Raw genomic sequence first — 13,678 nt, 5'->3', positions numbered from 1 at the left:
TTCATTCACTTGTTTTTGTCAGCATGCACACTGTGGCAAGTCGCATTTCTTGGATGCAACGTAATTTTTGATCATTCAATATCCATGTTTTGGGTTTCACTGTGTAATGTGTTTGTAATAGCTTTAGTTCATTCATATGAGCCATAAATTTGATCTGCGTTGCCTTTTCCAGACTGAAACACACTTTTGCCACTTATTCGCGGCCGGTTGTGTGTTGTGCAAATGAAACTGTGTTGTAAGTAACTCCATGTATCTGTTAGTTTCATCGGGGGTTAATTTGTTTGTTCCTATGCGATTTTTCGCCCATTTGTCTCGTAATTAATGTTAATTAGCGCAGCTGCCATTCTTGTTTATATGAGCAGTCACATCACGGCTGAGTGAGCTGCGTCCAGGCATGCATGGTAAAGGGAAGTGGGTCTGTTTACTACTTTTTGTGAAGAATTATTTGTAAAAAATTGCAAGCTGAATTTACATTTATTTATATACCTCACGATCATAGCGTTAATTATTTGTATTTTGTTTCATAACATGGGATTTATTCTCTTAGTGTTGTCATGTTGTTACTTTAACAATTTCAGGGACAGCGGTTAATACAGTAGACAGTTTAGTTTACAGAGTGCATGAAAGGGTTAGAAATATATTTGAGTTTGCGCCGGTGAAGAGTAAGTGATTAAAATATAACATGTATCACAATTAACAGAGATAATTGCATTCTCAAGTATAATTTGTATTGGTGAGTACTCGAATGCAAGTAGCCTGCATGTACTCTCTCTGAAAACTCCTTATCACAGCACAGAAAAAGACCACATTTCTGTGGTCCATTTCAAGAGGTAGAACAACAACGGTCTTGTGGTGTGTACATATTCTAATGTTTGAAGCTTTTCCGCGGAGTCCACTCATACCTGACAGGTGTCAGTGGCAGTGAAGGACGACTAACATCCTCAATGCCTGAAATTAAAACCCCCTCTCTCATTGTTTCAGTCTCTTCTCCTCTTTCTCTTTAGGTTTTCCAGAACACCACTTTACCCGACCTGCTGATGACAATTGTCTCTCAGCATCTCAACACACACACACACACACACACGCGCACACACACACACGCGCACACACACACGCGCGCGCACAAGCAGGGTGGAGCCATGTGTCAAGAATGTCATGGATTGCGTGTTAATAATGAAGGTGAGTGTCCCTGGTGAGTGTAATGGGAGTCCCGCAGGGTCCAACTGAGTTTTAAGGAGCCACATTGTGAGGAAACTCGATTGCAGTTTTGTTTTCAAGCTTCTTTTTGAATTAGCACAGTGCAGGACTAATAGCCGACTACCCGCTCATCAAGGCACGGCAAATGGTGACAAGATAAACAAAGTTAGATTGATTTTTTTTTTTTTTGTGAGGACGGGGGTTGGGGGTTGCCAAGTGTGCAAAATCCCCCCAACCTCACAAGTTGGGTCAAATTGAGCCAAGTTGCAGATCAGTCCATTTTACCCCCAACTTGGGTTATTTTTGAGCCACTTGTTTTCGGCACATTAAGATTGTTTCTAAATCTTTGTTAGATTGCAGAAGATTTAACTAGATTAAATGAGAATCAATTGATTTGATTTTGTGCGTGCTACTGGATTCATTTTGTGAGAGCGGAGAGAGGAATTTCTTCAGAGGAAGAAAAAGGTCACAGAAATGGAAGTGTTTAGGTGAGCTAAGCACCTGCTTCAACTTGCGTTAACAAACCGGGTGGAGCATTTCCCGCTGAGAATATCAGCATTGACCACACCAAAACTGTCGAGCTCAGCAGGTGAGTCATAAGCAGATTTGACCAGTTTTGTTTTGTTTTGTTTTGTTTTTGCAGGGGCAAGGCTGGAGGTTAATATGGTGGCGCTGGTTCGTTGTAATAGTGTTGGATCCACTTCTCACTAAATGCGAAGAGAAACCGATTGCTTCTTCTTTTTACATAAACACCATTTTTTTTTTGATTGAGTTCAGTGGACAATGTGCGACTCCATCTGATGCAACAGTATGCTACAGACATATGGAAATACATAAAGCTAATTACAGCGCCTCGGTAAACCGCAGTAATCTTTTCTCCCAAGTGATAAAGAATATGTCTGTGAGTATTGTTTTATTGTTTTCTTTACTTGTGTTTCTCCACTATTTGTGTTCGAATAGATGTTGCTTGAAGGGTTCCAAGTATTACATTGGGACACCAACACAATGGTATTTTAGTATTTGTTAGCATTAGGCTAGAGAGTCTTTATTGGGGCAATGCTTGTGGCAATGTGTAATTCCTCGTATTATACTTAGTTTGACAGTATAATTCAACTGGGGTTGGCAACAACAGCTTCAAGCCTTTTTTTAAGATATCCTTTATTTGTCCCACAATGGGGAAATTTACAAACTTTAAATTTTAAACTTCTTTTTAAAACATTTGTTTAGAATTCTTCACAATCCACCAAACTGCTGCTTGTCATGAGGTGAGCTGAGTTCACTGCCACTATCCAACACTCATATGTCAGATTTTCGCTTAAAGCTGCACACACTTCTGTGACATACTTTTATTCTCTGTACAGTTGCAAGGTGTCAATGGCTAAACAATAATATCCATCGTTGATAGAAAAATACATCTGCCGTACAATGGTTACTTTACACCCGTATAGAAGTGGCAAAGACATGTTAGTGTATGTTAATTTTAGGAAACAAAGATGGTAGAGAGCAAACATGACATCTGGTTAATCTTTTAGACATACTGAAAAACTCAAGTAGATTCTGTTTCATGTCCACCGCAACATAGTCTTTGGAGGTCAATATCCTTGCTCATATTTGGCTTGTTGGGGGAAAATGAAGGCGAGAGACTCAGGTTGAAGCATGTCAGCACATGATGCAGTTTGTGTCGGTTTCATTGGAGAAAAAAAGCAACAACAACAAAAATTCTTGAGCGTCACAGCATCCAGAGGCAGCAGCAGCAGAGCTTTTCAGTGAATTATGAAGACACACCATGTCCGTCTTTGTTGAGCGCAGTGTGTACATGTGGCTTGAATTTGCAAAGAAGTGATCCAATCTTGTGGTATTCCAGCGCAAAAAGGCCCTTTCAATTAGAAATGCTGACATTGATAGTTACCTGCGTTTACGCAAACCGTGGCAGGAATCCTACACCTTTTTTTTCCAGTCAAGTTATCACTTTGAGGTCCAGTGTCCCGCAACAAGTCCCCAAAATGCTCATTGGACAGTCAAGATAATGTGATCTTGGTGTGTTGACCTGAGCTGGTCCACTGCGATGACACCATTACCCTTGTGATGCTCGGATGCTGTTCGAGGTCATCAAATTATTGTCAGTATACAGTTCGACACCAGATTAATTAAAAGACACGAGTATCAATAAATTTTTATATCGAGAAATAAGAAGCCAGGTCAGTGCGATTCAGAGATGACCTGTCCGAGGTGGAGGCAGATACACAGTGTGTACGCTGTTTGAAGTCAGCCCATTGGAGCCCAGTGTTTGGATGCCGATCTGAACCGGCGAACTCGGTTCCACATTTTCCAGGACGCACTATAAAACAGACAGTTCAAATAGCAGGTTTGTTTACAGAGGTGTCAAATCCGATTCCAGAAAGTGAAAACCCTGCCGCAGTTTGACTTTAGTCACAGTTGCTTCTCCTCAGGGAGCTCTGGTTTATTTGCCCTTTCAGTATCTGGATTTTGGAGTTTATCTACTACCTGTTAATTGGCACAGTGATGATGTGGGGCTTATAGGACTTACACTTTACCCAAACAATCTATATCTTGAAAAATTCTACCAATGGAATAATGGAGAGATTCAAACCCCGAAATAAAGGAACAATTTTCATGACGATATGAAAAAAATAACAACAAACAACAATGATTCACACACCTTAGTGCATGCTGAGCTCATCACAGACTTGTAGAAGTCCCCGTTCACCAACACCTGAAAGTGCATAAATTTGTTAGCTGAGATATAATTGATAATACTTAAAACTGGCTACTATTCTATTTTGATGCTTCTGTATTTCCAAATCCCATTGGAGTAGTGGTCCTCAGAATTTTTTACACAAAGTACTGCCTGTACCTAAAAAAAATACTTGTACAGTATGCGTATTACAGTACAATGTCAAGTGTACTTAATAGTGCAAACAATGCACAGTTTTGAGTATGTAAATTAGGGAAAACAACTACTTCAATGATGAGTCAATTAAAATGTAATGAACATGAAGTCAAATAAAAATTGGAAAATAGGCGATTGTACTGGGTGGAAATGTGTGGCAGCTAAGACCTTTATCGAATGTCTTGCCAACCCCCAGTAATATGCACATTCACCAAAGCCTTCATTAGAGAAAAATAAATATACTTTTTTTTAACTAATTCAAGATACTGTACACCCCCCCCCTGTATTTTTTAAAACAGAAAAAAGTAAATACAATTTCAAGAGATAAGTATACTTTTTTTTTTAATTATTGTTCGACGTACTACTACAACAGTCACTCGTTAACTACTAAGCTAACTAAATTTCCCACAGCATGGATTGGACTCATCTCAGTTCAACAGTATTTATAGAACACTTTCAAACAGCCATCGCTGCATACAAAGTGCTGTACATGGAGCAATTTAACACATACAATAAACAGTAAAATAAATCGGTAACAAAGACGGTAGAAAGCACCAAACAGTAAAACCAAGAACAAATCTAAGTCATGCTGAGTCGAATGCCAAAGAATACAAGTGAGTTTTGAGGAGGGCTTTAAAGATGGGCAGCGAAGAGGCTTGCCGAATGTTCAGTGGGAGGTCATTCCAGAGAGAGGGACCGGCAACAGAAAAGGCTCGATCCCCTCTGAGCCTCAGTTTAGTTCTTGGTGATTCTAAGAATGTCTGGTCCGCAGACCTGAGACAATGTTATGTGATCATTTGCAGCCAGTGGAGAACAAGCGGGCATGTCATAACTAATTAACATGTTGAGTCACGTGTGTCTTACCCTCCATGGCAGAGGCTCTGTTGAACCCCTGAGATGGACTCACCGAACCCCTGGGGTTCAATCTAACCCAGGTTAAGAACCACTGCGCTAAAGTCTCAAAAATGGCTTTTCATTTTTGAGTAGTTGTATATAGTCTCCATAAAAATCTATCTGCATCCATATGATTTTGTTGAATGCAACCACTTGACAAAATAAAATTGATTATTTAAAAAGGTAAATACAACTGAACTGTGGTGCACTTGGTTAAAAAAAAGTAGATTCTAAACCTACTCTAAAATGTATCTGGATCCAGATTATTTGATTTTGTGCAACCCCCTCACCAAATAAAATTGATGACTTAAAAGGTAAATACAGTACAACTAAACTGTGCTGCACGTGATTAAAATAGTCCTAATCCACTGTAACAGTATGCAGTGTGAGCATTCCATTCTGTGATTTTTTTTCCACAGACCACTCGAGGGAGTCCGCTTACACTTCAATCAATACTGTACCCTCATTAGATAATGCGACAGCGACACAAGCGGCTCTGATCGGGATTGAAGTATGCTGTGCCTACCCTGTAACCATACACAAAGGTGCCATGACTGCAGCCCAGCTCATCCAGAGGAGGCCTTTCCCAGCCAATCAAGAGGCTGCTCTGACCCACTTGTTTGATGACTTCCACAAAGCGCACCTCCGCTGGAGCGTCTAGGAGATATCACACGGAAGTCAAGGACGGCACAGAGACAGAGTACATACAGTATATTTTCCTTCCATTCTTTGTCATAACATGACATTTTCAGAACAGTTGACTAAGGAGGATAAAAATACCGACGTCATGAGATAAACTTTGCAAGCGCGAATCTCCTGTGGCAAGTTGAAGCAGGGTGATCCCCCCCAAAACTGACACCATGAAGTGAATATCATTCTTTAACTTGAATTCTTTTAAACAGTGAACTAACTTTAAACTTAAAGAATTTAATTATTACATGTAATGTAAATTTATACCCATATTGTGAAACTACAGGATTTCCGTAATAATTGTTTCTTGTTAGACCATGAAATTGTGTTCGTTTTGGCAAGCAGTTATCCTAATATGCTGTTTGTTCAATTAGCTAAGTGGATTTTGTGAACATACGTACGCACAATGTCTAATTAGGCAGCTCTGGGAAAAATGAAGAGACCGGCAATCGCAACAATTTTTTATTTCAACGCAAAGAAACTTGAGTAATTGTCATTTTCTATAAATGGCTTTATGATTGTGTGACAAGCAAGGCGAGCAGCATTCACCCCAAAATCCATCCATAATGTTGAAGTCCTCTTATTTTTGTTTAATTGCTTAATCCGGCAGTGGTCTGTTTTTTTTGGGGGGGGGGGGGGGGGGGTTTGAGCACTCTGCAACAAATGGTGTGGATCATGGAAGTTATTTTGAGTCAATAAAGACATACAAATGATGAGATAATTGACCTTATTCCATGAAGCAGAAAGTAGCCCTTGAACAAAAAGATGGACGCACCACAAATTACCATTTCACTTTTGTTCATGGTTCAGTGTAGGATGCATGGTCAGATTACCTGGCTTGGATCTTGAAGATCTCAACTTCTCTGGAGCAACATGGGACTTATTTGATGATCCCTCAGAAGGCGACTTGCATGTAGTGAATTTGAGGCCGTCGCACACAGAAGGATCAGCACCATTAGGTTTTATTGCCCTGCTGAAAACATCAGCTTTGTGAGCAGTCGCTTCAATCAGGGCACTTGTGTCTGAGGCAGTGCTTTTTGGATTTGCGTCAGAACACACAAAGACGCTGGAGTCAGTAGTTTCAGAGGTCATTAAAGCTGAGGAAGTGGAATGCTCAGCATTAGCCTCGTCAGGAGAAATTAGTCTTTTCGGTTTTGGGGGCGTTGGTACGTTGGAGTCACTGCTTGAGGTCGAGTTGGTTTGGCTTGAGGCAGCAGTGCTCATCATTGAGTTAGTAGCAGGGCTTGTGATGGATACGTCGCCTTTAAAATGACGGTTCGCCGACAAGTGAGATGCGAACGACATGCTAGCGCATCTTGCGGTGACTGCATTAAAAAGTGGTGTTGTAGGCTGATTTTTCACAACAGGTGGCGATGTCACCAATGAAGGGTGCTTGGCCATGCTTGAGAGGGGACCACTCGGTGGAGCACCGGCATCGAGGCCATGCAACTTTTTCTGGGAAGACAGGTTCGGTGACGCAGGAGCTGAGAATGACATTCTTCTGGAGTGCCTTCCGCTTCCTCTGCCCACCACAACCTCGGAATTCAACCAGAAAGAGACATATTAGATTTACCAGGACAATATTTCTCAATTCGATCAGATGAAACTACAGCTTTACCTCACAGCGACTCAGCAGAGTCTGCTGTAACTGCTCTTGGAGGTTAATGATCTTCTCAGGACTGCTCAGTTTCTTGCTCACACTGGCATGTCCGATCAAGGATGGAGGTGCAAGATTCCGAATAGGCCCGTTTGATGGGCCCAGACATGCCTCGGGTCTTATATCCAAAGCTCTTTTTTCAGGTCCGGCAGCAGAGAGAGAAAGCGCTTTTGCAATGGTTCGTTCGGTACTCTGAACTTCGGGCACATGTTCGGATGATGGTGGCGCCTGATTTTCCACAGTTGGCACAGCTGAGGTGGCATTTTTGCAGCTTCTTTTTACAGCTGGCACACACCAGATATCACAACAGAAATCGGGGACATTTGTTCTCGACTCTTCCAAAAAAGGGTGTTTTGTTCCTTCCTGGTCTCTGCAGTCGTTGTAGGAATCATTCTGTGTGTGTCCACTTGTGTAGTTGTGGAATTTGGAAAGAAATCCTGGAGTGAGCCCAAGGTCTTGACCTTTTGCAAAGCTTCCTGGTGCGAATGCAGCAGCGTAGTCGATCAGTACCGTGTCTCTGAGCAGCTCATCTGCGCGCTGTCTCAGTCTGGAATCCACAACACTGTGCCTGTGCAAGTCTTTCATCACCTGTGCCAAGAAGCCGTTTCTCTCTTGACATTTCAGCACCAGGCAAGAAAGCTTTGCCTGCCATTGGATGATACATCTGTCAGTCATAATCTCAGAATGACAGAAGTACATTCTGCTGAAGCGATCCAAGACTTTCCTCACCTTTAAAGGAACCAAATCCACATGGGTCTGGCTCTTTGTTTTCTGGAGAGCATCATACTACAAAGACAAACAAATACTGTACTGTAGAAGAAAGTAAGATTGAGATCAAAATCACATACGACACATTTGCCCACCTTGGCTCGGACTTCATCGTACCGTGTGCGGAGGGACACGAGCGCGCTCATGTCATCTTTGTTGTCCCGCCCTTTTTTTAGAGCAATATACTCCAAGTTCAGCTCCTCCAGAGCTACCGTCTACGGAGTCAGATGCAGATCAGGTTTGACAACAGTGTGCAAGTACGACTCACAAAAGCAAAACGCGTTTCTCCACTGTGACCTTGGCTTTGAGCTGAGCCGCGAGGATCTTGTGTTGGTCCTCAATTTCTGACTTCAGTAACGTAATTGCGGCCTTTTCCTTGACCAGGGCGGACACTTTGCTTTGTAACTCTTCCACCTGCAACAGATACAGCCAACAGTTTTATCTTACAGAACTTTGTAACCGGAGATGCAAAAAAATAAAGAAATACGCAGCCTGACGGGGCATCAAGTTCACTGCAGTCAATCATGAATTTTATGGAAGCTCCGAAATGGTAGACTGTAGTTACCTGCGTGGTTAGGTGTCCATTTTCCTGACGGATGTTGTCTGTCTGATTGATGAACTCGGTCAGTCTCTTCACCTCATCACCTGCTAGGGATGCTTTCCTCTCTGCATTTTGCCTTCTGACTTCTGACTGACTCAACTGCATGCGTAGCTCTGTGGTCTGCCAATCTGTAATCTACACAAAAACAGTTCATTTTCAATCGAAACGTGTACAAGGAGAAAACATGCCGTTTACACTGACCTCTGCGTGCCTTTGTTCGACTTCTTGGGACTGCTTCAGTTCTCCTCTGACAACTTCGATCTCTCCCACCAGCTCACTTGGTTCCTGATTTCCCATTGGAAAAAAGTCAATCTTGTCATTATCAAATGCTGATAGCACACTCAAGGCAACCTTCCCATGTGTCTTTATACCTGCATAGTGCTGTCGGCGAAGTTTGTTCCATTTAGTTTGTTTTCGTCTTTAGTCTTCTTCCAGTTTGATGTGTTGTATTGCGTGTGGCTGTGAGGACCAGTTTGTTGGCCGCTCATTTGTTCTCTTTGAGACTGAAGTAATTTCATTATCTGTGCGTCTTCCTGTTTCAAACATCTGACTGAATGTTCAGTTCTTTCTTTTTCATCCTTCAAACTATTCATTGACTCAAGCAGCCCCTCGTCGTCTCCTTGTAAATGGCGGCATGCTTGACTCTTATGTGTTGACTCTTGGAGAGATTCTGTAAGTTTGTCTGATTCCAGTTTCAAAGCCAGGACTCTCTGACTTAATTGTTCCTTCTCTCGCTCCACACGTTGCACTGTCTGAGCCGTTTGTTCAATGTCCTCTTTTCCACTTGACAGCGACTCTAACAATTTCTCTTTTTCTCCTTCAAGGACCGGAAAAGACTCATTGAGCTTCAGTTTCTTTTCTTTCAGACCACTCACCGACTTTGAAAGACGAACTTGCACATCCTTCAGTCCACTGACGACCCGGATTATTTGGTCCCTCTCCTGCTTGAGACCATCCAGAGCTCGAGCGATCCCATCTTTTTCCTCTTTGAGTGCCCAAATTGTCCGAGTTAAATGCTGTTTCTCCTCAGTTTGCGTTTGGACTGACAGAGATACGTCCCTCTGTTCCTTTCTGAGAGTCACCACATGGCCATACAATTGTGTTTGCTCAACTTTCAGACTCTGCATGGATGTGGTGAGCTGCTCCACTTGATCACGACCTGACTTCACCGGGAGACAACTTTGTGGCTTGTAAATAGGCTTTACAAATGTATTCTCGTTCTCTGGTGGTTGACATGACATCGATTGTAGTCCACCTTTCTCTATTCCCACGCTCTCTGTCAAACATTCTTCTGGGTGGTTTTCTCGACACCTTCCGATGTTTTTTTGTTTATTACGATGCTCTTCTAACTTCTGCCGCAGGTCCATGATTGTATTGAGATCATCCTCAGTCTTTCTGGTGAGTTCTGTGATGAGACAACCGTGCTCTTGTTTCACCTGCTCCAGCTTGGCTTTGTCTTCCTCCAGATACAAAATAGTTGCCCTCAGCTGAGATCGCTCGCTCTTCATTTCTTCCTCATTGAGCCCAATGTGAGTCAGCAGCTCCTCGATACGGATAGCCAAGACTCGGTTCTCCTGATTGAGAGCGTGGAGAAGGCCATCGCGGTCGGTGACATCTTCTTGGACAGGAGATGACAGGATAGCATCAGCTTCATGACTGGTTAAACTTGCGGCAAACTGAATACAAAAAAAAAAAAATCAGCACTGTGTTACTTATGTCAGTTATATCATTTGATCAATATATACACTATGTGACAATACAATACCTGCTTCTCCTCTCTTTGGTTCCTGAGTTGTCGTTTCAGTTGCGCGTTCTCCTGAACCATGACCTGCAGCTGCTGCTTTGATTGCTGAAGAGCGGCCTCCAGGTGTTCACATTGCTCTCTGAGACCCTCGAGGTCTTCACCTAAACCTAAGCTCCTGTATGCCACCCTCAAGGCTTCAGATTCTTCACTGTGTGTGTCCTCCACATTGAAGCCCCCCTCGCCGCCCCATTCCTCTTTTGTCTCTGAAGCCAAGTTGAGGGTTTGGCGACTGAGGTGAGAAAAAACGCTTCGGGAGTCATTTTTAGATGCATACGGAGGCTCATGTTTGGCAGTAATCGTGGGAGCTTGGGTGGCACTGTTGGAGGTCGCTGCTGCAGCCTGGTGGTGGACAGCTGAAACTGCATTGTGCAAACCCAATACCTTGTAGAGCAAAAAGAACGAAGAATTAGTGGAGCTAGTTTTGCTTGAATCTACAAATATGGAAAATCTTCTGGTACTAAATGATCAAAAAATGTGAACTACATATCCAGCCGTCCATTTTCTATAGTGTTTGTCCGCATTAAAGTCGCCATTGAGCTGGAATCTATTATCTTAGGGTTGGGGTGGGGTACCTCCTGGACTGAGCCACTCAATCGCAGTGCAGCGCGCACAGTGGACAAACAGCCATTCGCACTCACGTTCATGAAAACCTTTGAGTCTTCACTTGACCTAAAATGCATTTAGGAAATAATAATGCTTGGTTGCCTATACAGTATGTACCCAACAATTGATTGGCAGCCAGTCGATGGAGTACTATGCCTCTGGCCCAAAGCCTCCTAGAATTTTGGATCGAGCTCACCCGCAAGTCACGGCATAGAAAAAGGACAGATGTAACATAAAACAAGAGGGATTTACCGTCAACAACAGCACTCGGTCTTAGCTGAGACGAGCATGTTCACCCTCATGAGTAAATGTAATGAAAAATAAATCACACACACAAAACATAAAATAAAATAAACACCATTTTAGAGCTTCCTTCTGGACAATGTACAACTGTATTCGTGTCAGAGGCAGCAGAGCAAACATCAGCAGAGATTGCAGACGACTGACTGGGAGTTTGTTTCGTTGAATCCTTAAGGTCACGTTTGAGTTTGTCGTTTTCCACTCTTAGCTCTTCCACCTCCTTCATCAGGGCACTTTCAGATAAGTTCAGCTTTTGGAGCTCCACCTTCATCTCTTCCACCTTGCAGCAGAGGAAAAGGCTGCTCTCCTGGGCCTCCTGCAGCTGCTCTATCAACTTCCTATGCTCTGCAAGCCCACGTTCCTCTCTCTCCAGCAGCACCCCGAGATCCTCCTGCAGGGTCACGATAAAACCTTGCAACCTGACCTCATTTGAATTCAGTTTGGTGTCTGTCCGCTTTTCATTTTCAGCTGTTCCGATGTCCCCCTCCTTCTTTCCATCTCGCTCTCCTCCATCATTTGGCTGCCATTGCCTCCTTCTGCCTTCATTTTTCTCTTCTTCACCTTCACACTCTTCTCTAGCACCTGGCTCCTGCCAGTGTGTTTCAGTCAAGCGGGGCACAATTCGGACCGCGCTCAACGCTGCGACATCAGTGGCCGCACTCACGGTCACGTCCAGTAGCTGCTTTTCTAAAGTGTAGATGCGCTTCTGCAGGGTCTCCTCTCTGTCCCTCGCTAGGCAGAGCTTGTGGTGGAGCTGGCCTTTTAATTGGTCAAAGTATTGGCACTGGCGACCCATCTCATCCTCTTTGTCCTTCAGCCGCCTCTGACAACGCTGCAGTCGCTCTCGCCATACACATTGCACTTTGTCACAAGTCTGGACAGAATATCGTATGTTAGTATTCGTTGTTTCTGGTCTGCCGCATCCTCAAACTACCGTTAATAAGATAATAAAATGACAAACACGCAGAGTTCTGACTCACCATGGTCCTAACCTCCTATCTCTGCGTACAGGGTCTTCTCTGATCAAGCCTCTGGGAGGGTCGGGAGTTACAGACAAGCGACTCTTGCTGCAGGCTCCTCCCTGCACTCTGTTACTCTCTGATCTACCCATCACAACACAGAGAAAAAGTCAGTGTGCCATCCAACTTCACAGTCTTTCCCATTACCATTCAGTAAAAAGGAGCAAATTGCTTGTTACTCTGAATTAAACTGACACAATTGTTACACAGGGAGATGTACAGTACCAGGCAGCGTGCCAGCGTTAAAATACGAAAAGGTGTGTGTGTGTTTGTGCGTGCGTGCATGCGTCACATCAGCGCGTCCTCGCTTACCTGTTACTCTAGTTTCTGTTTGACTGAATGGTTAAACTTGGGAGTCCCCTCAGACACCCCAACTCTCTCACACACTCAACAATGTACAGGCTCGAGTTGCGTCCAGCAATATCCATGGTAACAGGACTGTTTTCACTTCTCCCAAGCTCTCACAGGGTCATGTGACCATCTTTTGGTTTGCTTGTGTTCCCCCGGTGACTTTCCCTCTAACAGAAGAAACAATGGTATAAATGATCTGTATGCACCAGAAAACGCATTCTCTTCACGAAATGAATTCAGTTGCGCATTTTTTCGATATTGATTACGCTCATCTATTATTGACATTGTTAACAGCTTGGGAGCAAGTTGGAGTGGACTATGAGCTCAAGTTACTGCAACTCCTCTTTTGGGCTCAACATGTTTTTTACCAATCATCCCAAACTGCCGTTGATACACTCAAGTCAAATGACACAAAACATTCAAATATTCAATTCAAATATGACAATCATGATACTAAGCAAGTGATGCATAATAACCTTGTATTCTGTGTTGTACTGACTGTAATTTTCCTCTTCTCCACGCAGATACAAGCCGGTAAGTTCATCTGACCGGATTTGTAAACATGTGCTGCACTGTCGTTTCCTTAGAAACACCAGAGAGGCGATACTTTGCCAGAATCCTTAACTTGCCGCCCCCTCCCTCTCTGCACTTTAATCTTCTCCTCCCGTGGCTCTTTTCCCCTCCGTAGCACTTGTGATCCATTGTGTTTCTCCATAAATCCAAGTTGTGTGCTTCTATTCCAGGTCCAAATATCAGCACAGCAGTCATTTAATGGTCGCTTGTAAATAAATCTTTCCTCTTGTGTATATCGTTATTTGTTTCACACGTTCGCAGGTGCTTTCTTCTGCAAAAAGTGCATTTATCAAAAAGGCCATTGGGTTGT

The 13,678-nt window shown here is 43.2% G+C and overlaps 1 protein-coding gene and 1 long non-coding RNA gene across 3 annotated transcripts in view; one reads left to right on the top strand and one right to left on the bottom strand.

Annotated features, from left to right (window-relative positions):
* LOC127604000 (uncharacterized) overlaps nt 1–2,090 on the top strand; it is a 29,825-nt gene extending 27,735 nt beyond the window's left edge. The window contains exon 3 of the long non-coding RNA XR_007963183.1: nt 1,005–2,090. This is a non-coding gene — a long non-coding RNA (uncharacterized LOC127604000). The remainder of the gene's footprint in view (nt 1–1,004) is intronic.
* Nucleotides 2,091–2,528: 438 nt separating this feature from the next.
* On the bottom strand, nt 2,529–13,656 carry LOC127603493 (protein Daple-like). Of its 2 annotated transcripts, XM_052069798.1 has the most exons (16): nt 13,272–13,656; nt 12,757–12,962; nt 12,406–12,528; nt 11,484–12,299; nt 10,484–10,903; nt 9,090–10,394; nt 8,920–9,003; nt 8,683–8,853; nt 8,415–8,531; nt 8,213–8,332; nt 8,079–8,135; nt 7,311–7,994; nt 6,526–7,228; nt 5,529–5,659; nt 3,878–3,931; nt 2,529–3,535 (listed from the first exon to the last, which is right to left on the bottom strand). In XM_052069798.1, exons 3-16 carry the CDS (start codon nt 12,406–12,408, stop codon nt 3,407–3,409), a joined length of 4,794 nt encoding a protein of 1,597 aa, XP_051925758.1. In that variant the 5' UTR covers nt 12,409–12,528; nt 12,757–12,962; nt 13,272–13,656; the 3' UTR covers nt 2,529–3,406. The 2 variants fall into 2 exon arrangements, with proteins under 2 accessions (XP_051925758.1, XP_051925765.1); XM_052069805.1 differs by lacking the exon at nt 11,484–12,299.
* Nucleotides 13,657–13,678: the final 22 nt, after the last annotated feature.

Source organism: Hippocampus zosterae, chromosome 1, assembly GCF_025434085.1.
Source record: "Hippocampus zosterae strain Florida chromosome 1, ASM2543408v3, whole genome shotgun sequence".
Taxonomy (NCBI): domain Eukaryota; kingdom Metazoa; phylum Chordata; class Actinopteri; order Syngnathiformes; family Syngnathidae; genus Hippocampus; species Hippocampus zosterae.
Note: the sequence above shows the minus strand (reverse complement) of the source record. Positions and strands in the feature narration are given on the sequence as shown.

Excerpts from the sequence above, each read along its gene's own strand:
- LOC127603493 (XM_052069798.1), bottom strand. Across the intron at positions 10,395-10,483 it reads ACCAAAGAGAGGAGAAGCAG|TTTGCCGCAAGTTTAACCAG; the intron begins GTATTGTATTGT and ends TTTTGTATTCAG. Across the intron at positions 8,136-8,212 it reads ACGATGAAGTCCGAGCCAAG|TATGATGCTCTCCAGAAAAC; the intron begins GTGGGCAAATGT and ends TTGTCTTTGTAG.